Source organism: Oncorhynchus gorbuscha, linkage group LG19 (assembly GCF_021184085.1).
Source record: "Oncorhynchus gorbuscha isolate QuinsamMale2020 ecotype Even-year linkage group LG19, OgorEven_v1.0, whole genome shotgun sequence".
In the NCBI taxonomy this organism is placed as follows: Eukaryota; Metazoa; Chordata; class Actinopteri; order Salmoniformes; family Salmonidae; genus Oncorhynchus; species Oncorhynchus gorbuscha.
Window position 1 is genome coordinate 17,230,661 of NC_060191.1, and position 27,634 is coordinate 17,258,294.

A 27,634-nucleotide genomic window follows, 5' to 3' on the forward strand; every position below is an offset into this window, starting at 1 on the left:
ACACACACACACACACACACACACAATGTATGTGAAGAATGTATTAGATCAAATTGGCATGCAAGCTATTATCATCATCATCCAGTGAACCCCTTCCTCCTTCCCAAGCACCCTGTCTTGTTTCAACTTAGTTGCACACCCAGTGCTGTGATATCACTGTTTGAAAGGGTAAGTCAGCCCAAAAGGTTCATACAAAAGAGGAACATTTAAGCAGGCAAAAAAAGTCATTTTTCCAGTCTGTTTTATTTCCCTCTGCAGCAGTGAATGTCTCAATTGAGACAGTAGGGAAACTGCAGACAGAGGTCAAAGTAGAACAGTCTCCTGAAAAGACAATCTCATAATTGCATTGAGCAAAATTCGTAACAATTCATGTTACATCTCTGAGTGTTCTCATACTGATAATCAGATGTATTAGAAATGTAAGACATATGAATAGAACCAATGGGAGAGTGTGTTCAGAGCATTGGAACAGATCATTGTCAGTAGAAGGTCAAAAAAGGACATTAACAAATTCTAAATCAAATGGACCGATGGAAGGCATAACCACATGCCTGCGCCATTTAGAGGTGTTCATAAATCAACCTTGACATCTTTAGTAATTAATCAAAATAATTAACAGTCAAATGATCTGAAATGCTTGTAATGTATATTGCATACCAGTACTCATTTATCCAAGTATTGTCAGATTTCAAATCAAGATGAAGAGTATCAGTTACCAATTTCAATTATCATACCTGCTAGAAGTGAATCCCATGGCTTGGTTTTAATTCACCTGAATATGTAAAGACATTCTAGGAGTGCACTTAACTCATTTCGGCCAAAACTGGTGCGGCACAACTGAAAGGTGCAAAAAAGGCAACCGATCTGTCACAACGTAGGTCAGTCTTCGAGAAGTGGCCTCGCGTTTCACAAAGTTCAATCTACTTCCCCCCTCACTTCTCCAGAGATCCATCTCTTTGGCTTTTAAATAGTTGTTATTGTAGAATTAAAATTAGTAGGCAAGTTCCAATTCTCTGGTATCTACAGTTGTGCAGTTAGTTGTACAGCTCTGCAACTGAGAACGGCTAAAGTTTCTGTGACACTATTCTCATTTCATCTCATTAGTCAGAGGGTTGCATGCAAGGTCCTCCCCCTCAATGACACCATTGTGATGGAGATCAAAGGAATCATTGCGGTGAATGAAAGTGTTGATATGCTTCTTTATTCCAGAAAGAGAGCCAGAGGTGGTCTGGACTTGTTTCCTGAGGCCTGCATTAGCCAAGTCACTTAAAATAAAATACTGCAAAATGGTGGCCACAGTCGGAATGGGAGGATGACTTGGGCTTCAACCTATAATTTGAAGAGTAATAAGCTATTCTGAAGCATCACAGAGCATATTCAAATGTGCTAGTGCCATAAAACCAGTACTGGGCCTTTAATCTTGATTGAGCTTATCCTCTGTGTTGACATCCGTTTTTGTAATTGTCAGTTAATGTCAAAAGCCACACAGTTTTCATGAAGTGTTACATCTTTGACGGATACTTAACTACATCCATTCAGTTTCTCAATGGCCAACGGATCAACCTGACTGAACATTCCAGACCTTCTCTGCTTTGCTCGGAGTCCCAGTCTGTCCCAACGTGGTAACCAACCAAGGAACCTTTCAGTCTCTCAGTAGGAAGGCAACAGGAAATAGTTTAGGGGGGCAGGGAGAGTGAAACGCAGCCTTCGTTTGGAGACTTCTGGGTTCTGAGCCGTCCTATAAGGGTCTCCATAATAAAACTCCTGGCTGAGTCAGTGCAATTTGTGCTGTCTGGTTTAAGAGAATCCTAGTGGTTTTGAGGGTCTTTGGTGGTTAAATCGGCGGTGTCGAGTTAGGTTTTCTGGGTTGTGACGTCCGTACTGGAGGTAAAGGGGCACGTCTATGTGAGAGAGAGAGGGATATAGAAAGATAGAAAAGGTCACCTCCAGCCTTTGTTACATTACTGTACAACGCCAACTGTGTGTGTCTATCTGCCCATTCATCTGACATCTATACATTCATCAACTTAGCCGAACAATACAGCCACTGAAGTACCTGGAAGGGATGGCTGCAACAGGAGGGCCAATGGGTGGAACTGAAGTTATACTCGCTCCATGTTGCACGAGGGCACCAGATGCAGCGTACCCAGGATGGGTGGGATATGACGGGGGGTCCGAAGGCAAGGACTTCCTGGGGGCTGGTGGTTTTTTGGGTGGTACAAGGGCCTGAAGAAAATAAAATAGAAACATATAATACAATCCAGGTGTGACACAGGATGATTTTTGTTGATTATAGCCATCTTGTCACACAGAGTTTAGGTAACAGAGACAAGACAATTGAAGATTGAGGGCACTAGACCAACTCCAGTCCTTGGGGGCCTGATTACTGTCACTTTTGCCCCAGCCACAGCCAACACACGACTCCAATTATCAACTAATGATCTTCAGTTTAAAAACGCAATTAGTTAAAATCAGCGGTGTTTGCTAGGGATGAGGAACTAGTGTGACCACTATGGCTCCCGAGGACTGGCGTTGCCCATCCCTGCTCTAGACCAAAAGTAGATTTAATTGATTCACTTTTGGTTTAGTTAACTGTTCTGACAATAGTACTAGAAATCATTTATGCGACTTGCTGATATTGATGTGTTGAAGGTTGCCTGTTTGTACATGGACTATGCAAACTACACTCACCGGCCAGTTTATTAGGTACACACATCTAGTAAAGCGTCTGGGCATTCCACAAGGGGTCAGAAACGTTCCACAAGGAGTATGGTCCATGCTGACGCAATGGCATCATGCAGTTGCTGCTTAATGGACGGTGGTATATTCATGCTGTGAACAGCCTGTTCCATCTGAGACTGGGACTACGCAGGTCACACCAGGCAATGTTTTTTCACTCCTTGATTGTCCAGTGTTGGTGATTGCGTGCCCACTGGAGCCGCTTCTTGCTATTTTTAACTGATAGGAGTGGAACCCGGTGTGGGCGTCTGCTGCAATAGCCCATCCGTCACAAGGACTGACGAGTTTTGCATTCTGAGATGCTATTCTACGCACCACTGTTGTACTGTGCCATTTGTCTGTTTGTGGCCCACCTGTTAGCTTGCACGATTCTTGCCACTCTCCTTCGACCTCTCTCATCAATAAGCTTTTTTTGCCCACATGACTGCCGCAGACTGGATGTTTTGTTTGTCACAACATTTTCAGTAAACCCTAGACACTCATGTGAAAAGCCCAGGAAGGCGACCGTTTCTAAGATACTGGATCCGGTGCGCCTGGCACCGTCTATCATTCCATGCTCAAAGTTGCTTAGGTCACTTATTTTGTCCATTCTAACCTTCAATCAAACAGTAACTGAATGTCTCGATGCCTGTTTTATATAGAAAGCCACGGCCACGTGACTCACTGTCTGTAGAAGCGATCCCTTTTTGTGAACAGGGTGCTGTACCAGTGAGTGTATTTACACTACACCAATATATTAAGCATGGTTTAATATGCAAATGAAGTATCAACATCAATAAAATGCAGTTAAAAATGCAAATTTCACCTAAATATTTTTTTATTTTCAAATTGTTACTAACATTGCCATTAGCTATAGCTATAGATTATCTGTGCATTTTTTTGTAACCAACTTTTTAGAGCCACTTCCACTTCTGTCTAAGGGAGTGAATATGAAGTACTTTTTTATCTGCATTTGCACATAACTGTAAATTCAGCAATACAATACAATTCTGAACTAAAGCTTGATTAGTGTGATTAGATTCATTGTTTCAAATAATTAAATTCATTGAATCAACCAATCAACGACAGACTCCTCAATTAACCACACAATCAACCATTAAATTCCTCCACAATCAATTAACCAACCCACCCCACTCATCACATAAATCAACCAATCAGACCCAATGCCAATGCCCACATGCAGCCATGTCTACATGCTACTCTGGTACCTGGCTGCCTGTTAGCACAGGGTCAGGGGGTAGAGGCTTGGTGGGAGGAGCTGGCCGACTCAACGATGGCTAGAATAACGGACGGAAAACAGAAGAACAGGAGGAATAGATGGAGAGAATGAGAGAGAGAATGAGAGAAAAGGGTGAAGAGACCAACCAAAGGAAAGGGACTATTCAGCTATTCTAACTGAATGAGACTCCAGAGTAGTCACAATACTCAAACGTTTGCTTTTTGTACGATAAAAACAACAAACTTCAGATGAATTCTCATGCAATGAGATGTCAAAGACATAAATCATTTATATTAGCAAACCACAGAGACGATACAGCTACAGTGGGGCAAAAAAGTATTTAGTCAGCCACCGGTGTAATTTTCACCATAGGTACACTTCAACTATGACAGACAAAATTAGGAAAAAAAATCCAGAAAATCACATTGTAGTATTTTTAATGAATTTATTTCCAAATTATGGTGGAAAATAAGTATTTGGTCAATAACAAAAGTTTATTTCAATACTTTATATACCCTTTGTTGGCATTGACAGAGGTCAAACGTTTTCTGTAAGTCATCACAAGGTTTTCACACACTGTTGCTGGTATTTTGGCCCATTCCTCCATGCAGATCTCTAGAGCAGTGATGTTTTGGGGCTGTTGCTGGGCTGTTGCTTATTTTTTTTCTCATTTTGTCTGTCATAGTTGAAGTGTACCTATGATGAAAATTACAGGCCTCTCTCATCTTTTTAAGTGGGATAACTTGCACAATTGGTGGCTGACTAAATACTTTTTTGCCCCACTGTACCTCTATTCATTCGCCATCATGCTCAGTTCCATGCAGGCAACAAATGCGCTCTAAAGTAATGGCAGAGAATCCATTACGTTACAATTGACAAGACAGATTCCAATCATGGAAGTAGATGATAAGAGGGAAAGATGAGCGACACCAGTGCTCCTCAAAGCCATACAGATGAGATGGATTTGCCCACACTGACCAAACGTTAGAAATCAGCAACTTGACCAAGACACTTTTTGAGGAATAGTGGTAGGGAATCTACACTGAGTGTACAAAACATTAGGAACACATGCTCTTTCCATGACAGATTGACCAGGTGCATCCAGGTGAAAACTATGATCCCTTATTGATGTCACCTGTTAAATCCACGTACAGTAGATGAAGGGGAGGCGACAGGTTAAAGAAGGATTTTTAAGCCTTAGGACATGAACTGCTTATGTGTGTCATTCAGAGGGTGAATGGGCAAGACAAACTATTTAAGTGCCTTTGAACAGGGTATGGTAGTAGGTGCCAGGCGCACCAGTTTGAGAGGGTCGATAACTGCAACGCTGCTGAGTTTTTCACGCTCAACAGTTTCCCGAGAGTATCAAGAATGGTCCACCACCCACTCAAGCAAACTTGACACAACTGTGGGAAGCAGCAGGGTCAACAGCATCCCTATGGAACACTTTCAACACCTTTGAGAGTCCATGCCCCGATGATTCAAGGCTGTTAATGAGGGCAAAAAGGATTGCAACTCAAAATTAGGAAGTTGTTCCTAATGTTTTGTACACTCAGCGTACATTGACTTTAGAGCGTCAGCTAATTAACGATGTCGCTCTAGATTTGAATGTTATGTAATAATGCCTACCGTGTTTTTTAGGCATCATCACAGAAGATTCGACACACAATTTACAAAAGTGAATGTAAATAAAGAGATTAACAACAACTGGTGTGTGGAGCCACAGTCTTTGTCAACTGGTTCAATTATTGTGTCTCAGCACATAGGCTACTCTTCCAGATCTAAGCTGGGGATAGAGTTCGCTCATGTGGAGGGTTCTTTTGCTAAGTGCAGATTTACACATCTAAACAGGAGAGTTAATCTTGTCCAAAATAAACCCCTGTTAAGCATTAGACACTGTGGCTACTGTTGGCGCTTACTAGGAGGAACATGCTCCTCCCCCATGCCAGTAAGGAATGCTAAATAATCAAAGTAATGCTGTGGTTGGTTTTCAACATCAATTTGTAAGTCACCCTGTACATGCAGGTTTCCATTCAGACTGACATGTCATATCCTCATAGAATATATTTTTCGTGATATCCAATTGGTAGTTACAGTCTTGTCCCATTGCGGCAACTCCCGTACGGACTCGGGAGAGGTGAAGGTTGAGAGCCATGCGTCCTCCTAAACACTACCCTGCCAAGCCACACTGCTTCTTGACACACTGCTCCCTTAACCCGGAAGCCAGCCACACCAAATTTGTTGGAGAAAACACAGTACTGGCGACTGAAGTCAGCGTGCCACAAGAGCACGATGGGACAAAGAGATCCTGGCTGGCTAAACCCTCCCCTAACGACACAGCCTGGGATCAAACCCGGGTCTGTAGTGACGCCTCAAGCACTGCGATGCAGTGCCTTAGACCGCTGTGCCACTCAGGAGGCCCCCTCATAGAATAATTTTAAAGAAACAGTGTGATGGCATGGCCCTCTAAACAGATACAAAAACGGTGATTGCAATTTTGGAACCACAGCTCTGAACAATAACAACTACAACTACTACTACATATGGACGAAGACCTCGTCATTGATGGCAACCTCTGACTGTACCTGGTTGTTAGGGGGCTGGGGTCGGGGGGCAGGGGCTTGGTGGGGGCTGGGGTCGGGGGCAGGGGCTTGGTGGGGGCTGGGGTCGGGGGGGCAGGGGCTTGGGTCGGGGGGGGCTTGGTGGGGGCTGGGGTCGGGGGCAGGGGCTTGGTGGGGTGGGGTCGGGGGCAGGGGCTTGGTGGGGGCTGGGGTCGGGGGCAGGGGCTTGGTGGGGGGGCTGGGAACGGGGGGGCAGGGGCTTGGTGGGGGCTGGGGTCGGGGGGCAGGGGCTTGGTGGGGGCTGGGGTCGGGGGCAGGGGCTTGGTGGGGGGGCTGGCTGGGGGGGCTGGGGTCGGGGGCAGGGGCTTGGTGGGGGCTGGGGTCGGGGCAGGGGCTTGTTTTTCTTTCTTATCTAATGTTGGATATTTGGAAAAAGTAGAGGAACAAACACGGCTTTGCTATAATACTGCAATTACACATACATAAAGACAGAATGTTAGTTCTAGAAAACACAAGGATTCTTATAGATAAATAATGATAAATAAGTTAGAGATTTCATCTCATTGCATCGCACACACAAGCATTTTTCAAGCTACCCATCACCTCACAGGCCTAGGCCAGGTTACCTGGGTTTGTTTTAAGACAGGGTCAGGAGGAAGTGGCTTAGTAGGCGGAGCAGGTCTGTCCTGAACCTGATAGGAGAAAACAGGAGGCAAAAGGTTTTGACAGCCAATGGAAACATGCATTGGGGGGGTAAATTAGTTATTAGAATTAAGCAGAACATATACAACTCAGATTGAGAAAATATGAATTGGTTTCTTGAACATATGCTGAACAAAAATATAATCGCAACACGTAAATTGTTGGTTTCATGAGCCGAAATAAAAGATCCCAGAAATATGCCATACACACAAAAAGCTTATTTCTCTAAAATGTTGTGCACAAACTTGTTTACAACAACTGCATTTTATCGATGGCTATTTGAATGCACAGAGATACTGTGACAAGATCCTGAGGCCCATTGTCATGCCATTCATCCACTGACATCACCTCATGTTTCAGCATGATGATGCACGGCCCCACGTTGCAAGGATCTGTAAACAATTCCTGGAAGCTGAAAATGTCCCAGTTCTTCCATGGCCTGCATACTCACCAGACACGTCACCCACTGAGCATGTTTGGGATGCTCTGGATAGACGTGTACGACAATGTGTTTCCGTTCCCGACAATATCCAGCAACATCGCACAGCCATTGAAGAGTGGAACAGGCTATAATCAACAGCCTGATCAACTCTATGCGAAGGAGATGTGATGCGCTGCATGAGGCTAATGGAAGTCATACCAGAAACTGACTGGTTTTCTGATCAATGCTCCTACCTTTAAAAACATTCAGTGACCAACAGATGTATATCTGTATTCCCAGTCATATGAAATCCATAGACTAAATACATGTATTAAATGTACTGATTTCCTTATATAAACTAACTCAGTAAAATCTTTGAAATTGTTGCATGTTGCATTTATATTTTTGTTCAGTGTAGTTACTGTAGACCTTGTTAATGTGTTAGATGCTTTTTAAAATGTCTTTATGCTCCCCATCTTCAGGCAAATCTTACATAGCTCCCCACATGAAAGAAATACTATAGTCCACTGTGCCTTCGGAAAGTATTCAGACCCATTGAATTTTTCCACATTTTGCTACGTTACAACCTTATTCTACAGTGGATTAAATGAAAATAAATCCTCAGCAATCTACACACAATACCCCATAATGACAAAGCATCAAGAATGGTCCATCATCCAAAGGACATCAAGCCAACTATGGGAAGCATTGGATACAAAAAAAATACAAAACATAAATACGTCATTTACATAAGTATTCAGACCCGTTGCCACGAGACTCGAAAATGAGCTCAAGTGCATCCTGTTTCCATTGATCATCCTTGAGATGTTTCTACAATATTTATCCTGAAAGTTCCGGTAAATAGCAAACAAAAATCAGATGTGCCCATTTAAAGAGTTTAAAACCAAGATATGATCACTCTGCCAGGGTTCTCCCCAAATAAGAGAGTAAAGATTTCAGAGAAAATTAAACTGATATTTAGTAATGATAGAGTAACGGTCTTTGATCGATAATGACATCGTTGTGAATTGCGAAACAGGCCGTTCATAAATTCTGAGCCTTACGTTCCTCAATTAATCCAGCAAATTTCAGCAGTAAGCCATCTCGACACAGAGCACACCCAGAGTAGAGTTGTTGAATCACTCAAACTTTGTAACGACAGTCAAACAAAAAGTCAAATTACCAAAGTTGCTAAGCTTGCTAGATAACCTCCAACGAATGACAGAATATCTCCTCTTTTTGGCAAAAATCGAGTTAATGATCATACGGATAGCAGACCAGCTCAAGAATAAACAGGAAGATGAAGAGTGGAGATAGTGTAAACATCAAAGTAACTCTGTTTTCAAAACATCCATATCTACTCCCATATTGTTTGTTGAGCACACATTCTCTACCGAAGCTCTATGGCAGCAAGTCCGAGACAGCGTAGAGAAGTTAGAGAAGTTAAAGAGATGTTAAAGGTATTTTGACATGCATAGGCGAGAGACATGCTTTGATAATGCAACCTATGGATTACAGAATAAAATTAGGAATTTTCATGCAAGACAGGAGTCAGGGTTTTGGATTAGAAAATAGCCTAGGCTTTAGGACAGGAGAATATATCATTTCCCCCTCATCCCTACCCATAGACTTCATGCCTGTGACTGGAGATGACTATGTAATAAATTGTGCATAGACCTATCAAATTTGTGACTGTCTGAAGACTCACTGAAGAGGCAAAGACAGCTCAAAGAGACAGGTTATACTGTAGGGCTTTCCTGTAGGGTTCATTAACTGCAGTCGAATCACGTGTGCAGTCCAGCAGTGGCAATTACGAGTGTACTTTGAATTTATCGTGACTTTGTGTGAAGTAAATACGCTAGACTAAAGGCTACCATGCGACATCCTGTTTGGATAATGTGCTATTAAATATTTTGCAAATCTGATAATGCGCATGTTGTGTATTTTGTGGAATGGCATTAGTGCCGACATTGGGGAGCATTTTTGTAATTTCCCAGGTGTTGTCATTGAATATTTTCGGGAAATGTGTGTTTATGGGTCAGTCAAGGGATCTCGATTACCCATGTTAATCCCTATTCTACAGTTTACTACAGAATTCTATAGTAAGTAATATAGTATTCTATAGTAAATTGTAGTATTTTTTCATGTGGGTCAACTCAGAGAGATTGACGTCTGCTGAATAACTAATATTATTACAACAAAGTCAGTGTTATCGATTTAATGTACCTATAATAAGGGCACATATGAACAGTGCAGGTGGAAAAACTATTTGAGTGTCAGTCAGGGAAGGCCAGGCTGGGTCATCGTGGTACCTTGTTAGAAGGCGGGCACGGGGTCATTTGGATGTCATTCTGGCGGCTTAAGTGGTACCTCAGTGGTTGGACCTGTTCCCCATTACGAGCATCCACTCGCTCGGTGGCCGGGGTCCTGGGAGACGGCACACACTCACACATTACCATAAAGTTCATACCACAATTTCAATAATGGGGTGCTGACAAATAGTAAGCTGAGCACTGTCATAAGAGTTAAGAATAATGTTTCTCTATAACACTGGTCCAGCCCTCAAAGAATGGCTGTTTGGTTACAATACACATGATATTACAACCTAGGGGAATAATCAGTTCTGGTTCTAAAGAGTCAAAGGTCATTGCAGTGGTACAGTACAAGTAGAAATGAGGTTGACAGAAGTAACACTCAAAATAAGCTTATAGAACTGAGACTCTGAGACAGAACTGAGACAGAATGGTCACCATCACTATCCACGAAACCGGCTCTAAAGGAGTCTTATCTAAAACATTGAAGAAATGGGGAACTAAACTGGGGTGAGTTTCCCCAAAGCCTTCGTAGCATTTAGTTGGCCGTTACATCCTACTTAAAGTGCATCGCTAATATCTGAGCTGATTACTCAAAAAACATATGTTGAACTAAAACTGATCAATCAAATTCTCTCTCTTTAGATTATAGTGACTTATTTTAATATGGACCAACGTTCACAGATATTTTTGCAAACTAGAGAGACTCTTGGGTGTTATATGGAACACTAAGCATTAACGTTGCACTTCAGTAACGATTCGTCGTAAATACACAGCCCAGAACTGAGCAGCTAGAAACTAATTCCATGCCTTTACTCTACCCTTAACATTTAGTACCTTTTAGTGCCTGTTCCACAGCAAACACCAAGCCCCAACTCTCACTATGGGCCACACTGACCACACTGAATTATGAGTACTGAAAAACACAGTTAACTCTGACCTCCATTGATTGATGAAGTGCAAGATAATTGGACATGCATAAGGTTTCAAACTTGCACATAGTTGGCTATAGCCCCTTTCATTCCATTATAGCTATTAAAAAAAACACTATGGCCGAAATTCTGTCCATACTGATAGCGTGTTTTCTGCACTGCGCAAACATATACATACTATATAAACACTGTAACTAATATGTGAACACAGCTGGTATCCCCAGGATCAGGGCTCTCACCGGCTCTGTTGGCGTCCGGTGCCCTTGTGGAAGAGGCTGGTAGTGCCCAGACAGGGTAGGTTGCGGTGACAGCGGGGGAAACGCAGGGCGAGGAAGAGGAGAACCACTGGCAGGACGAAGAGGAAGATGACCAGCAAGGCCACACGTGCCGGGTCAGATCCTGGAGATACAGAAAAAATGGAGGTCTTGGTTATCATGGCAGACATAGGATTTGATTAAGATAAAGAGTGTAAATCTATGAGTGCAGTCAAGTTGTGCATTAACAGAGGAACGGTGAGGTACCTCTAGGTGCTCTTGCAGGGCCACTGTCCACACTGCCTCCATGGCCCGTGTACCTACAGTCTGGAGGAGCCCAGCCCACGTCACAGTGGCAGTTCTTATTGCTGTTGCACACCTGGCAATGTCAGAGAGAGGATATTGAGCCATATTACTCATTTAACAGCAACAACAGTTTGGGCCAGTCTATTGTGAGCTATACAATATTACTTCTATAAGGGGAGACAGGCAGCCGGCTTGCTCACCCCGTGTCCGTTGCATTTGCTCTGACAATCGTCGACGCCGAACAAAGACACATCCTGACACCGCTGGTTCCAACAGGCCTGAACCACAACATGGTCAGTAACAACAATCATCATTTTAGATATGCATGTAAGCTTAGATAACAACACAGAAAACCTCCCTATTTCAAAGGGTTAAATGACCCGTTCCACAAAAACAGAAGTATTTTGCATTGTATTTCTACAGTTGAGGAAATGCCCACCTTGCCAAGACCACACGCGGTGCCCTGTGCCACCATGGCAGGGTCGGAGACGTCGTCGCCAAGGTGGAAGTAGGTTCCCCGGCAGACAAAGTCGCTGTAGTTAAATTTTACTTTGGTGGTCAGGATCTCAGCGCTGGTGCCTAGCAACGGACGGTCGTTGCCTCCCTGGCACTGGAGCCTCCCACAATGCACATCTCTGAAAAGTCAGACACAGTCAGAGCAACAGTCAGACATATGGAAGTGTTCATTAGGCACCAAATGGAAGAAAAAGGACTGAATCAGGGCAGGACTACAGGAACTTACCAATAAAATATGCTAATGTGTAATCTGTTGCAAAACATTTGCTACGATGTTCCTTAATGAACGTGGTACCTACTTGCTAGGGCAGGGAATGTAGGTTCCGTTGGCCATCTGGCCACAGTTACCATATTTGTTGCCCTGTTTGTTGACGGAGGAAAAGCAGACAGGCGGAGCCCTGGTGGAATCTGAAAAGAAAATGGAGTTCAAACAATCCTAGTTGTCTCAAAGATTTTACAGTAAATGTGTCTGAACAACACTGCCTGAGTTTATGAGCCATTCTTAATTCTCCATCTCTGCAACATATGGCACATGAAGATTTGATATGATGCAATAACTCGCCAAAACAGTTTCTTCAATCAAACACTAGTGGTGACATTATATATAGGAATCCTTTGTCCAGGGAAGTATTCTCTGTTGCTTTTAAAAGTTCCAGTTCCGCTGACCAGTCAGTCCAGAACTCTGTGGTTCAGATCTCTTGAGGTTCCACAGTACTTGGTAAAAGTACTGAAACAAGTCAAAATAACTAGCCACTAGTTCCCCACAGTGGTATCACTCCCAATGGCTATCGGGTCCAGAACATTTGACCAATAGTGTAACTCACTAGGTCCCCACAACATCTGGCACTGTGTGTTGAGGCTGGCGCAGACACCGCTGTAGCAGTAGGAGGAGCCTTCCTCGCAGGGCTCGCCGTTCTGCAGGAACACGTTGGGGGGGCAGTAGGGAGAGGTACCAGTGCAGTGCTCTGGGAGGTCACACTCCCCCAGGGGCTGCCGACACATCCATCCACCTGAACGCAGCTGGTCAGACAGAGAAAATAGACAGTAGATCAGTAAAGGAGTTTATGATTTGGGCCTTTGTTCAGCTTCTTGTGATAGATCATGTAATAGTTTAGTTCATTAGGATCACTATTAGCTATTGCACATGCAGCAGCTACTCTTCCTGGTGTCCACATAAAACATGCATGACAAAATATAGAACCGTAATAGACAAGAACATAACATATATAATTATAGTTATAATAAATATGAGACTAATGAACTGAGCTGATTTAAAATGTAGGTGTTCAGTAGTGTGTTCAGTGATGGGGTTGAGTGTGTGAGTGTGTGTCAGTAAGAGTCCAGTGAAGGAGACAGAGGCAGAGAGGCTTGCCCACCCTGCAGTTGTCACAACAGATGCCATCGGAGGAACACTGGGCCCCAGGAACCAGTTTACAGGTTGTGGCGTTGCAGCAGGGATCGTTACACTCCTGGACACCCAGAGACAGAGACACTTAATAATTCATCCTAATCCCTAAATTAGGGATCTTCAACCTTTCTTTCCCAGGGATCCCCTCCCAGGCAAACTGGCGACCCTGGGACCCCCATCATACATTAGTAACATAAACATTGAAATAACAAAATAAAATGTGAAATTTGATATATATATATTTTCGTGGGCCCCCTAATTGAATACCCCTGACCTAAATCATAAAGTCTGTTAATTGAATTATCATCTATGGTGGCAAGTTGGTGATGAATCTTGTCATTGGGATGAATCTTGTCCAGGAGGCAGCTGTGCACGGTGGTCAGTAGCTGGCACATCCACAAAGCCATAAAATCAGATTTTAAACCTAAACCGAACCTTAACCCTAACCACACTGCTAACCTTATGCCTTTACCTTAAATTAAGATCAAAAAGCAAAATTGTTTTCATAAATTTTGTATGATATCGCCAATTTTGACTTAACAGCTGATCCATCTAGAGGAACCCGCTCAGTGCTGCTTCCAGGGCAAGATTCATCCAAATAAACATCAACCTGCATCTATGGTGAGTTATGCTGTCCTCCCTAAAAATATCAAATTTACTGTCCAACATACATCCAGCAGGCCGCAGTCACACTCCTCTCCCTTCTCCACGTAGAGGTTTCCACAGCGTGGCCCCCCCAGCAGTTTCTCAGGCTGGGGCACGTTGAAGAGGCACATCCCCCCACCATGGAGCAGGCTGAGGGACAGGTCTCTGGCACTGCAGCTGCTGAACAGCTGGCCTGGCATGAAACTGGAAGAGAGGGGCAAAGAGAACAAGACATTTAGTGGATGCTCTTATCCAGAGCTTCTTACAAGTGCATTAAAATGAAGTGCCTAAAAATTAACATAATACAAGGCAAGTGAGGATCACAGCTGCACATAACTGACCCTCTGTTTTGTATCATCGACATTGCATGGCCTGGTGCTTCTGTAATGCACGTCAGACCTAGCCCACCATAGCCTGCTAGCCCCTCACCCAGTAGATGGCTCCATGATGCAGCCTCCCAGGCGTGGTTCATTCTGACACTGGCAGCGCCGGTCGGCCGTGTCGTGATTCATGCCCAGATTGTGCCCGAGCTCGTGGGCAATAGTGGACGCCACCCCCAGTACACTGACCAGGTGATCCTACCCACGGAGAGGAAGAGAGAGACACACACAGAGTCAGTCTACCACCAGACTTATACTGTCATTGTGGGGCAGATACCCCTGTACTCCACTGATAAACCTAACTGAAGCTAACTAACTCACCACATTGACCCCTCCTGACCGGTCCTTGGAGCACATGGAAGACTGAGATGCCATTCCCACTGTAGTTCCATCAAATGAGCCCCCCCTGGAACAGATCAAACACATAGTTATAGTAAGTCTATTTTCACAAAGAGGCCATCCACTGGTATATACACATGTATTTGGGATGAATCTGCTTCCATAATGTACAGGTGTGAGAAAGGCACCGATTAACCTCAACCAAGTCCATTTGACTACTCACATAATGAGCTGAGCATTGTCGTGGCGCAGGCGTGGCAGCAGCTCTCTGGTGCGCCACTCCAGGAAGCGGTTGAGAGTGTCTGAGGGACTCTTGTCAATCTGGATCTTATCCTGGTCACTCCAGATCTCCACCCCAGTTAGAGCCACACGCACACTCAGCGGTCGGTAGAACTAGAGAGGGGTAGATGAGGACCACCATGACAAACCAATGAAAATCCAACACAAATATACAGTGGCCAGTTTATTAGGTACACCCATCTAGTACCGGGTCGGATCCCCCTTTCGCTCCAGAACAGCTTGAATTATTTGGGGCATGGAAACGTTGCTCAATTTGCATCAAGGGACCTAATGTGTACCAGGAAAACATTTCCCACACCATTACACCACTGCCACCAGCCTATACCATTGACACCAGACAGGACGGTGCCATGGATTCATGCTGCCGATGCCAAATACTGACTCTGCCATGAGTATGACGCAACAGGAACCAGGTTAAGTTGGACCCGGCAATGTTTTTCCACTCTTCAATTGTCCAGTGTTGGTGATAGCGTGCCCACTGGAGCCGCTTCTTCTTGCTTTTAGCTGATAGGAGTTGTTGTTGTCTGCTGCAATAGCACATCCGTGACAAGGATTGACGAGTTGTGTGTGAGATGGCGTCCTGCTCCATTATATGCCTGTTTGTGGCCTGCCTGTTTGCCTGCACGATTCTTGTCATTCTCCTTTAACCGCTCATCGAGCTGTTTTCACCCACAGGACTGCCGCTGACTGGATGTTTTTTGTCTGTGGCACCATTCTCTGTAAAACCTACACACTGTCGTGGGTGAAAAGTCCAGGAGGCCAGCCGTTTATGAGATACTGGATCCAACACGCCTGGCACCGACAATCCCACCACGCTCAAGGTTGCTTAGTTCGCTCCTTTTGCCCCTTCTAACGTTCAACCGAGCAGTAACTGAATGCCTTGATGCCAGTCTGCCTGCTTTATTACAACAAGCCACAGCCACGTGACTCACTGTCTGTAGGAGCGAACCATTTTCATGAACGGGATGCTGTACCTAATAAACTGTGTGTAAGACATCCTCCAGCAATTTAATTTGACTTTTGAAAAGTGATATCCCAAGTATAAATACAGTAAAGTACACACACTAAAGGGTGAAAACATTTGTTTTTTTGCAAAATAATGTTTTTTAGACACCTGCAAACTTCAAGGAGTAGGGCATTCAAGGAGTTGCTCTGTTGGGAATATGCGATATCGTCGGCCTCCTGCTTGCTTGAGGAACAATAGAGGAGCAGGAGAGAATAGAAGAGGAAAGGCCTACCCCACCACTTGTGCCATGTCACAACTTACCTGGACCACTTACTGAGATGTGGCTTTTGTCAAGTAAATCAGGTGTTGAATGAGGTGAAAAGGAGACAACTTTAATATTAGGTTACATACCCAGTCTACTTGGTTGGCCACATCCAGCATTCGATAGATGATAGTCTTGTTAATTTTCTGATAGTTACGGTACTGTAAAAAATAACAGTTATTGGTTAGGACAATAGAGTCAGAACATGATGTGATTGGTCTAAATGTACTGGGGTCTCTTCAAAGTGCACCTATGTCAGTGCCTCGCTTACACTAGGGGGCATTGTCATACATTAGCCTTATCGTACATTACCTCTTTGTGATCAGCTACAAGCACAAGCTCTATGTACTTGGTCTCTGAGAGAATGTCCCTCTTACTCTGCAAAAAAGCAAAGTGTAAAGTAAAGACATTGGGGCCAATGTACACTACGTTGTCGACAATTACCAGCAGTAGCAAAATCGTCAGTAGTTCTAATCCCAGGATAAACAAACATTTGATTGTGCTTCCAGCCCCTCTCACCCTGTGTGGGACTTGTGGTGGGATGTGGATGGGAGGTACAGGTGTATGGGACACCCCACAGCCCCCAACACTACCCCTCTCCAGAGGTCTAGTGGAGTAGAGCAGGTGCATCCCCTCCTCCTCCTCCTCCCCTCCACTCTCCTCTGCCCCTTCCTCGTCCTCATGTTCTCCCTCAGGCTGCAGCTCAAAGCTCAGGGTGGAGTTGATGGCCACCACGCCCCTGAGAGAGAGGGGAATAAACAGGACTCTCTCAACAGGGACAAAAAATGCCATCCAAGTTCAAAGTAAATACAGTTACTTCATGTGAGGACATTGTTCAAGGCTCTGCTAGCAACCAGATTACGTTCGCTACATAAACATGACCCTAAACCGAGTATATGGCCACATGGTCTGCCCACGCAGTAAAGAGCTCTAAATAACTCCAACTCTAAATAAAGGTCAAGAGGATTTTCCATGGATTTCCACCAAGTTCATTTGGATATCCCTAAAGTATCCAGGTCAGCGGAAGGGACCCCAGATTAAAACTGCCGCTCTCTCAAATCGGGTGATTAGTACGCTTGAGGAGGTCAGAGTTCTTTCAGATTAATCTGGATTGGATTAAAGCCACCTCACAGTCGATCACTCCGCCCCACTTACATAACCATGACGCTCACATAACCATGACGTCCGTACTGCTGGTGAAGTGAAAGTGCCCTTAGTAAAGACTCCCCCTTTATAATAATAGGTTTACCATATAGTGCACCACAAAGGGTTTAACTGAGGTGGGTGATTAAGTGGGATAAGGCTGACCCCTGTTTAGATCACTTTACTGGTTTTAAATGCATTAACCATTACATAACAGAGAAGGAAATGCATATGCTCAAGGTCATAAGGTCATGCGGGTAAACTTATTGAGCTGTTAGGCTCTATTTCATAATGGAAAACCTAAAAGGCATGATTACACAGTATGAATTTGTATGATCTCACTTCCATGGACACCATTCTCAAATCAAGAATGTTGACTGGGTACATCTACAGGGAACATTGTTCGCATGCTGTTGCCTTGCTTGTGAAATTCCGTGAAATTGTACATTCCTTTGGGTAGTGACAGAGGGGAAATGATCCTAATTTTAACAGGCCACATACCATCCTGTAGTTTTGACAGAGAGTTAAAGTTGATATTATTACCTGAGTCCAGAGCAGGTACTGAGAGCCACCCTGGACTGTGGGAAGCCCCTCACTGAGCCGTGGTAGTAGCAGTGAGTCTATGAGATCACAACCAGGGAGAGAGTAGTCAACATAATATAATGACAACATTATTATCCAAGCTCATATGAACTAACTTACCGTTAACTATCCCTATAACAATTCTACCTATAACAAATCAGAACATGTACAACACATTACTTACCACTGTGCTCTCCTCTAAAGAAACCCCAGTGCCATTAGGGAGGTAGTAGAAGACATTGGGGGGCTTGGGCAGGAGATCACTGTAGGGAGAGGACAGGGTTACTGTTACTACTTCCTCTGAAGATTTGTCTGAAGTCCGATTTGTTTTTATTGCCAATGATAAACCCCTTTATGAAACTATGAAGTCTTAACTCAACAATGGCAAAGGTTGAGGCATTTCAGCATCACATCTCCCCATTCAAGTAGCTAAGGCCTAATTGTCATGTTTTGTCATTTATTATCTTGTCTTGTCCCTGTGCTTCCCATTCTATTCGTTTCCCTCTGCTGGTCTTATTAGGTTCTTTCCCTCTTTCTATCCCTCTCTCTCCCCCTCCCTCTCTCACTCTCTCGCTCTCTCTTCTCTCTATCGTTCCGTTCCTGCTCCCAGCTGTTCCTATTCCCCTAATCAATCATTTAGTCTTCCCACACCTGTTCCCGATCCTTTCCCCTGATTAGAGTCCCTATTTCTTCCTTTGTGTTCCGTTCCTGTCCTGTCGGTTCCTTGTCTAGAATTCACCGTGCTGTGTTTGTGTATCGCCCTGTCGTGTCGTGTTTTCCTCAGATGCTGCGTGGTGAGCAGGTGTCTGAGTCTGTCTGGTTCAAGTGCCTTCCCGAGGCAACCTGCTGTTCACCTGCTGTTCAAGATCGAGTCTCCAGTTTGTCCTCGTCATTTCGAGTGAAAGTTGTGTTTTTTGTTTGTATTTACTTTACTGGATTAAAGACTCTGTTTTCGCCAAGTCGCTTTTGGGTCCTCTTTCACCTGCACGACACTAATATTAAAATATGTCATTTTCTGATATTTCAAAAGGGAGTATATTATGTTAGTGAGCTTACTGGTTTTTCTCCAGGTCCAAAAGATAGATGCTGCCTCCAAATTGAAGACCACACTGTAGCTTGTCTGGGTGACCGTTCTGTGAAAGGAAAATAAACATACACCTAGTAATGTGTACTGTGATTTGTATCCTCATAAGTCAGTGGATAATTTAACTAACTGTACACTGGACATTTCCCCCTAACAACCGCTGTGCTAACGGTGAACAAGGACTTTGTGTGGCCAAATTAACTCATCGTCCAACAAAAATGACTGTTTGCTGTTGTTATTGTAATCGCTCAATGTTTCAACATGGTGTACTCAGGATGGGTGTCTTAATGAGCGAATGCCGCCAAGAGCAGCTTGAAGTGGCAAACGGGGCAAAGGGACAATCTCCTTAGTGAAACAGCAGCAATACCCAGTACCACCATGTGGTCTTTCTTAATAAACCTGCGAAGGTTAAAGGATTCAGGCTTAGGAAGTCCTGTATAGTTAATAAAGAACAGGTTATGTACACAATGACCTATATACTTTAGAGGCTGATGGACAACATTTCAGATGTAGTAGACAGCTATGAAGCTCTTGTCCTTTCTCTGCACTTCTTACACAATGCTCAGATTGGATAATACTATATACTTTGAATCCCTTCAGCCAATCAATACTCATCCCATCAAACCAGTCAGCAGACACGAAATGAGATGGTGCGATTAAAGTTATACTTCGTCTATGGCTGCAGCCGCCCCTGAGCACTACCTGTCAACGCTTACACCTGCATGCTCTCTAAAATAGACCCAGTCTCTAAATGTGTTCAGCACCCAGTCCTTGGTAGGCACTGGCACCTAAGCACATTACTAGAGCCCAAATGGGCTGAATCAGACTGTCAGCCAGGGTTACCCCTCATAAGCACTAAGGACCAGGCTATAAATGGACTTCCTTTACCTGCTGCACATTTCTCTCACCAAACGCAGAGGCAGCGCGGCAGTGGATAAATTACATCCTATCCCTCTTTTCATGTCCGTTTCCCCTGCGCTTCCATCTCATTATAGTCATTCCCCCCAGCGGGAACTAACCTGTCTCCCCTCAACACCGTCTCTCTTCCTGCCAATCAGTCACTTTCTAGCGCGTTTAGCGGCTCCACCTTTGAAGACAGTGAGTAAGTGAAACCCTTCCTGTTGGTGCTTCCCTCCTTCCCCACCGCAGAGGGCTGCTTTCTCCTCTCCAGCTAACTGACAGGAATTGGCTGAGGCTTGGAAATGGGACTAGATCTAGGAGTACTGGCAGTAAGGTAATGGGTGGTGACAATATGCCAGAGAGGTCTGTTCAGTTCCAAGTAGCGGTTAGTGACTATGAGGAACCAAAACGTCTACCTCCTCTGTGGACCGGCGAAATCATGCTGGATAATGTCATTGCCAGGTACCTAAATCCAACAACAACTGACACCCAATTCACTCAGAAGTATTCTACTTTCCACAGTCCCAGAAATATTGTAACATCATCATGGTTCATATGACACAACGATGTCCCTTACCATAGGCTCCAAGAGGCTATTAGTAATAACATAACTATTCACACTGGAACCCAGTCATTGGATATGTACAAAATATAACTGGCTCCACATCCAAGAATATCATAATCCAAGAAGAATCCCAGAAGTAGATGATGATAATTGAGGGGGATTTCCAATACATTTGAATGAAAACACAACTCTGGTCAATTTCTAGTTTCTATAGTCTTTATTATAATCAGAGTGCTTTGGTGAGGTCATTCCCCACATTATGTAAGGAGAGTGTGACTGACTTATGTTGGGTGGGTCTGTGTTGTTGTACTGCCAGGGCAAGAGTCCAATAGGTAACCAACAAAGACTCCAGGCACAATGGTGATCTGGCTAAAAACTACAAGGCAAAAAACTTAACGACAGTAAAATGTCAGTTATGCAACCAAAGAGCAGAAAGAATAAGGGAGAGAAAGAGATGGGAAGACATACAGTACATGTACACACTCAAACATCTGCAGCTTTTGGCAAACTGCCTTGGATTGTGGTTTTGGGGTGAGAGGTCAGAGTAGAAACAGGGCTCCTTCCAGAGCACAGCAGAGCTACATTAGTTCAGGGCTCTAGTGGAGGATCACACCCAGATATCTGTAGCTCAGCCATGAAACACCCACCCTCTCCACACTGTTTGTCGTTGCCTCACTTCTACCTTTCTCACCCTCTCATTTGAGCATTACAATTTCTTACATTCTCTCCTCGTCTCTACCTTCTATTCTCTCCCCCCTGCTGAACCCTTACGTCACACTCGCTACAGGTCTCTCGGTTCACTCTCACTGACTTCTTGCATCTCTGTCACTCTCTTATCGACAACCATGTCCACTCCATCTCTGCTGCCAGTACCTCTCCTTCCCCCACTCTCTCTAACTTCACCCTCTCCTCTTATTTCCCCCCTCTCCTTCTCTCCCTCAGTGAGGTAAATGTCCCAGGCCGATCTCCTGCTAGTAACAAGATGAGCTCACCGCCACATGAATGTTGGGTGGGGTCCATTCAGACCCAGAGCTGCTTGTGACCCACAGCAGAAGAAATAAACCAGGGAGGAGGAGAGGGGAACATGGGCGGAGGGGGTGTAACGGAGGAAGGGAGAGAGGGAGGGACAGGGCAAGTCGTGATTCCTCTCCAGCTCTTTCAGCTCAACGGACGAGTGCGAGGGAGGGAAATACAATCAGTCAGCTCCTGGGATGTCTGTCTTCCTCAGTCCCTGTAGTGCTTCTTTGTTATTTAGTCTGACCCAGAGCAGCCCTGGATCCTGTTTATGGATCAAGTCTGGACATGTGAATGGAGTGTGCTCGTCCACTATCTGGGGGAAATCTCTGGGTTAGTTCATGACTTGTGTATCCCTTTGCATTACAATAACAGCCAAGTGAATTCATGTACAATGGACAACAAGAGGTAGAGGAGTGTCACATTCAACTCCAGTCCCAAAGGGAAAGTGGTGTTTGCTGGCTCTGCTCATCTTCCCTAGCTATTGACAGATTCATGCTGATGGACCAGAGAGTGAACACTTCCTGTTTATAGATGTTCAACAGATTGTGGTATGAAGGCAAGAGTGAAAACCATTTCACTGGAACTCATGTGTGCCTCTATTTTCTTTACTGCTGTGCATGGATATCCAGAACTAACCTCACCAATAGGAAAAGCCTGCCTACTGGCATTACCTTCACTTGGGCTCAGAGAAGTACTCAGTGATTTGAATGACTTTTGGGGTATAATGAATGATCTGGTTATATAAACAGGACCCCTGGTTGGGGATTTTATTTATTTTATTTCACCTTCATTTAACCAGGTAGGCAAGTTGAGAACTAGTTCTCATTTACAATTGTGACCTGGCCAAGATAAAGCAAAGCAGTTCGACACATACAACAACACAGAGTTACACATGGAGTAAAACAAACATACAGTCAATAATACAGTAGAAACAAGTCTATATACGATGTGAGCAAATGAGGTGAGATAAGGGAGGTAAAGGCAAAAAAAAGGCCATGGTGGCGGAGTAAATACAATATAGCAAGTAAAACACTGGAATGGTAGATTTGCAGTGGAAGAATGTGCAAAGTAGAAATAAAAATAATGGGGTGCAAAGGAGCTAAATAAATAAATAAAATAAATACAGTAGGGAAAGAGGTAGTTGTTTGGGCTATATTATAGATGGACTATGTACAGGTGCAGTAATCTGTGAGCTGCTCTGACAGCTGGTGCTTAAAGCTAGTGAGGGAGATAAGTGTTTCCAGTTTCAGAGATTTTTGTAGTTTGTTCCACTCATTGGCAGCAGAGAACTGGAAGGAGAGGCAGCCAAAGAAAGAATTGGTTTTGGGGGTGACCAGAGAGATATACCTGCCTGAGCGCGTGCTACAGGTGGGTGATGCTATGGTGACCAGCGAGCTGAGATAAGGGGGGACTTTACCCAGCAGTGTCTTGTAGATTAACTCAAGACCATTCTTTAACCAGCTCAATCCACCACACTTTCCCTACAGACACTATCTTAAGTAGATAAGAGCCCCCCTCTTCCCCTCACGTAAAGAATCAGTCTTACCATGCTTGGGTGTAAGACAATAATGCCCCCCCTCACACACTCGGCCGTCTTAATGGTAGGATAAAGGGTTGGGGTGGCAGAAATGCTTACTGTCAACACAGAGCGATCAGGCTCTGAATTAGCTGAGATCCCCTTCTTAAGCTGTATTAAGGTGAAACCCCTGCTGCACGCCTTACACAGAGCTCTGTGTGTGTGTGTGTGGTGTCACAAGTCCATTCATAACCAAGTTGGTGTGGAGGCTAATAATAGCAGGCACCAGAGAGGTGAGCACTGAGCAGCAGAACAACTCAACAAAAAAGCGTTACCTGCAAACTGATAACATGTCTGTACTTTCTTCTTAAAACATTTATTTCCAACATCAATGTGGAAACTGTCTGAAAGTTTGTCTGACAAAGTAGATCTATTCATGGTTCAACGTTGACAGAAGCTAAGGACACAAGTCGCCTGCTCCACCATAAGAAATTAAACTAACACTGTGGTGACTGGCATGTTTTCTTCTTTAATATCTCACACATACAGTGGGGAGAACAAGTATTTGATAACCTGCAAAAACACCGGCAGTGTTTCCTACTTACAAAGCATGTAGAGGTCTGTCATTTTTATCATAGGTACACTTCAACTGTGAGAGACGGACTCTAAAACAAAAATCCAGAAAATCACATTGTATGATTTTTAAGTAATTAATTTGCATTTTATTGCATTGTAGTGTTATGCGAAGAATATACACTCAGATCTTTTTGCCTCGAGAGAACATTTACGATCATCTCATCTATAGCTAATCTTGCTTTGTTAGACAAATAAAGATCTAATTTTAATGTGATGAAGTTGCACATTATCATGGTGATTAATTGCGCTCAGTTTCGAGTGGTGAATTTAAATACTTTTAATTGGTGTTATTTAGAGCACAAGTGGTGGCTCGGGGTTGGAGTGATCTTTATCACGTGAATACCCTGGACGGGGAAATGGAACGTTACAGCAATTACATTGTTCAGGGGATGGGTGGGTGTTGATGAGGGTGGACGGACAAAGTTTGAATCCCAAACACATAGTCACACCCCTCCCATATGGCACCATCCCCCACCTTTCCTCTCATTTCTGACAAACAATCTAAAAACAGGTCCCGGTTACCATGGTTACACATTGCGTGTACTTTGAGTGAGTATGTGAGTCACTGGTGTTATGTTCGCCAGTATGAGCAGTAGGCTGTGGGTGCAGTAACCTCATGACAAGTGAAAAACAGCTACTCATTCATCAATGACTGCAGTGATTCAGAGGATAAACCACACAATAATGTAGGAATTAGGAGTGACTCTCCACTGAGTCTTAGCCAATGAGGCCCACTCAACTGATATTTGTATGACAGTGCAGTGCCCTGGTTGGTTTTGAAACCCGTAAACAAACGTCTGGTTGCCTGATGGAGACTGCTTTGCCAATGGGATTCAACCTTTTCAAAGTTAACATTCCAATCCAGTAGCTGGCTTAAAAAGTGATGTGCAAAAATGTAGCCCTGTCATGCTCTTATTCTCTACTTTCCTCTATGTGTATGTGGAAAGGAAGAGGGTGGGGGGTCTGCTGTCTGGCTTCCTTTTTTGTGCTAATATAACAGAGGAAGGAAGTAGGTGCCTTGACATACTTTACAGGGAGCTTCCAGAATAAAAACTATGATCTGAAGAAGATGGGGGGGACTGGGGCACTTTAAGAGGACGGACACTTCCTGTGCAGCTGACAGGAGGTCTGAAATCATACCCTGTAGAATTCCCCCATATCCCTCACTCCACCCAGAGAGGAGAACATCATAACACTGACGACATTCGAATAGAAATAAATGTGAGCCTCACAATTGGAATAACCAGGTGTGGGTTTGATGTTAGTCTGAGATATAAAACTGCATTTTAAAATTAGAATTCCTATGGGACCTGTAAAAATAGAATGGTTATTAACCTCTGACACTATCTCAAAAAAAATAAAGGCCACGTTATAAGTGCTCTGGGATCACTGAATGAAGAATGGTAACATGTAAGCCTGGAAATAGAAAGCAGGTAGTGAAGAAGGACCCAGAGTAATAGTATGTGAATGGCCCTGTGTGGAACGATACTCTCACACATACATTCTCTTGATGTCTGTAGTCTCACCTGCAAGGCCTCACTCAGACTTCTCTTGTGTCCGTCCACTACCACAAAAGGCCTGGTCCTCTCCAGTGGCTTGCCGTGTCTACTACCATGGTGGTGCAATGGACCTGGGGACAGGGAGAGATGGGATTCATAGGAAAATATTGTCTTACGTCCCTTGAGGCGCTATATTCAGATGAATAAATCACTTTGATACTATAACATCAGCGGATGGAGAAACTATTTTGTTAGTGCTAGTAGTGACCCTAAAATCTAAATTCTCAGCTAATGGCAACCAATTGCCCTAGTAGTCAGTGAACCCCTTCCTCATGGGGCAATGCTAATTATAAGATCAGGTTAGCCACATCTCAGATGGATATCCCTTAATAGTAAGGACAAACTAATGTGGTATACAGGCTTAGGGTAGGAAATGCAGGAAATCTACCATTTTCATTAAATGGTTTCAATATGCCAGGAAAAAAAGCTCAGCATCACAATCTAAACATGTACAATTCAAGATAATTGCACAAACCAATCAGTGATGCCGGATGTGCTTATAATAGCTCATGCTCTCCCTTTCTCAGCCGGCATATCTTCTGACTCCTTTCTTCACACACACATAAAACAGACAGCTGCATTAACTTCAGTACAAGAGGCTCTGTGTCCCCTGTCCGTTCCTAGTACAGCTGTTGTCCAGAGCCTGTATTAGGCTTGTTATAGATGACTGGCTGGCTGGCAGGTGTCTCAAGGACTAGAAAGCAGCAGACCACCTCCCAATGCTCATTTTACAATATGATAATATAATAACCTATGTACACTGAACAAAAATATAAATGCAACATGTTTTCATGAGATTAAATAAAAGATTGCAGACATTTTCCATACAGACAAAAAACATCTCTCAAATGTTGTGCACATGTTTGTTAACATCCTTGTAGTGAGCATTTCTCCTTTGCCAAGATATCAAGAAGCTGATTAAAACAGCATTATCATTACACAGGTACACCTTGTGCTGGGGACAATAAAAGGTCCCTTTAAAATGTGCAGTTTTGTCACACAATGCCACAGATGTCTCAAGTTGAGGGAGTGTGCAATTGGCATGCTGACTGCAGGAATGTCCACCAGAGCTGTTTCCAGATAATTTAATGTTTATTTCTCTACCATATGCCACCTCCAACATCATTTTACAGAATTTGCCCCAACGGTACTTGAACATGTTCCCTGTGACTGTCAAGCCAACAACTTAAACGTTAAGCGAAAAGGTCTGAATCTCTTCACTAGGTGTTGGGTTTGACAGTCACTGAGCCAGGGTCCAAGTCCTGGTTGGGCTTACACCCGAATTCACTAGAAACATGTTATTATAAGTGTTTAGAAAGTAAAGGTATCAGATAAATATTAATTGTAATTGGCAGAGTGTTACATGCTAGGCTCCAGTATCGAGAGAGGTTTAACTGACTGTAGGATAGGCCTAAAATGTAAGGTAATTTTGGATGCATTTGAGAGTGCCCAGGCAACGACTGAAATGACATTTTAATGACAGTTCCTTTGAAGTTGCCTGGGCTAAACTAGGGTTACTACAAATACCTACTTGTAAGTGAGGAGTGGGACGATACTGTTGTTGCGTTCAAAGGAGACAGCTTCTCTTGTGGCTTCTCCATCTCTGTTTTATTTGAGTGCAAATGACTTTCCGCCAGCAGATATTCCTGCAAATCGTTATCGTCCAGTAATCCTAAACGGCTACTAAGTAACGTATTTGATTGAGTACCGCGAAATGTAACAGTCTCGAGTAGCACCAATGTTACCAGAGCTCCAGATAGAAACATTGTTGCGCAGTGACATTGGCTCGTGTCCATCAATTAATCCACCTAAAGGATGTAAAACAAGGCATTCAGAAACGGAGAAAGGCAACAGGTTCTGTCGGAGGCAACTATGTGGCTACCTCAATTTGCCTACAAGGGCAAATGTCAAGCGAAAGTCCATGATAGGCATCCACAAAAACACGCGCAGAGCAGAAGTGTTGCACGGGCCAGTCAATCGAACGCGTAACTTTATTTCAAGAGGCTTCATTTACCTGCGCCATTAGCCTACACCATAAAGTCCTGTAATAAACCTCTAAACAAGACCGGCCCGCTGTCCGTAGCCTCTGGCCGCAGTTATCGCAGGGTCATATTTCCAGTACCGTTACCTTCACACTCAGAGCTACTACAACATATGTCCCTTCCGTAGCGGAGATGAACCACTGTGATCTTGTTAAACTCCCAAAGTGCTATCCAGAATATCTTAATTCCTGAAAGGCAGACAGTTTCGCACATGCAAGACATTCGGGCAAAAGACTGAATGCGTATTTACAGCGATGGTGTAATCGCATTTCAACCCCCGTACAGGGC

The 27,634-nt window shown here is 43.9% G+C and overlaps 1 protein-coding gene across 4 annotated transcripts; it reads right to left on the reverse strand.

Annotated features, from left to right (window-relative positions):
* Nucleotides 1-224: 224 nt before the first annotated feature.
* LOC124005267 (disintegrin and metalloproteinase domain-containing protein 15-like) lies at nt 225-27,633 on the reverse strand. 4 transcript variants are annotated; one of them, XM_046314364.1, is made up of 24 exons: nt 26,836-27,631; nt 25,272-25,375; nt 19,084-19,160; nt 18,212-18,290; nt 17,989-18,065; nt 16,822-17,041; nt 16,615-16,680; nt 16,392-16,463; nt 14,958-15,127; nt 14,717-14,801; nt 14,445-14,593; nt 14,042-14,219; nt 13,339-13,431; nt 12,787-12,982; nt 12,262-12,370; nt 11,886-12,081; nt 11,647-11,724; nt 11,408-11,519; nt 11,126-11,285; nt 9,955-10,069; nt 7,146-7,211; nt 3,948-4,016; nt 2,057-2,226; nt 225-1,901 (listed from the first exon to the last, which is right to left on the reverse strand). In XM_046314364.1, the coding sequence occupies exons 1-24, from the start codon at nt 27,098-27,100 to the stop codon at nt 1,835-1,837; spliced, it is 2,973 nt and encodes a 990-aa protein (XP_046170320.1). In that variant the 5' UTR covers nt 27,101-27,631; the 3' UTR covers nt 225-1,834. The 4 variants fall into 4 exon arrangements, with proteins under 4 accessions (XP_046170320.1, XP_046170321.1, XP_046170322.1 ...); XM_046314365.1 differs by lacking the exon at nt 3,948-4,016; XM_046314366.1 differs by lacking the exons at nt 3,948-4,016; nt 7,146-7,211 and having other exon boundaries at nt 26,836-27,630.
* Between the last annotated feature and the right edge of the window lies 1 nt (nt 27,634).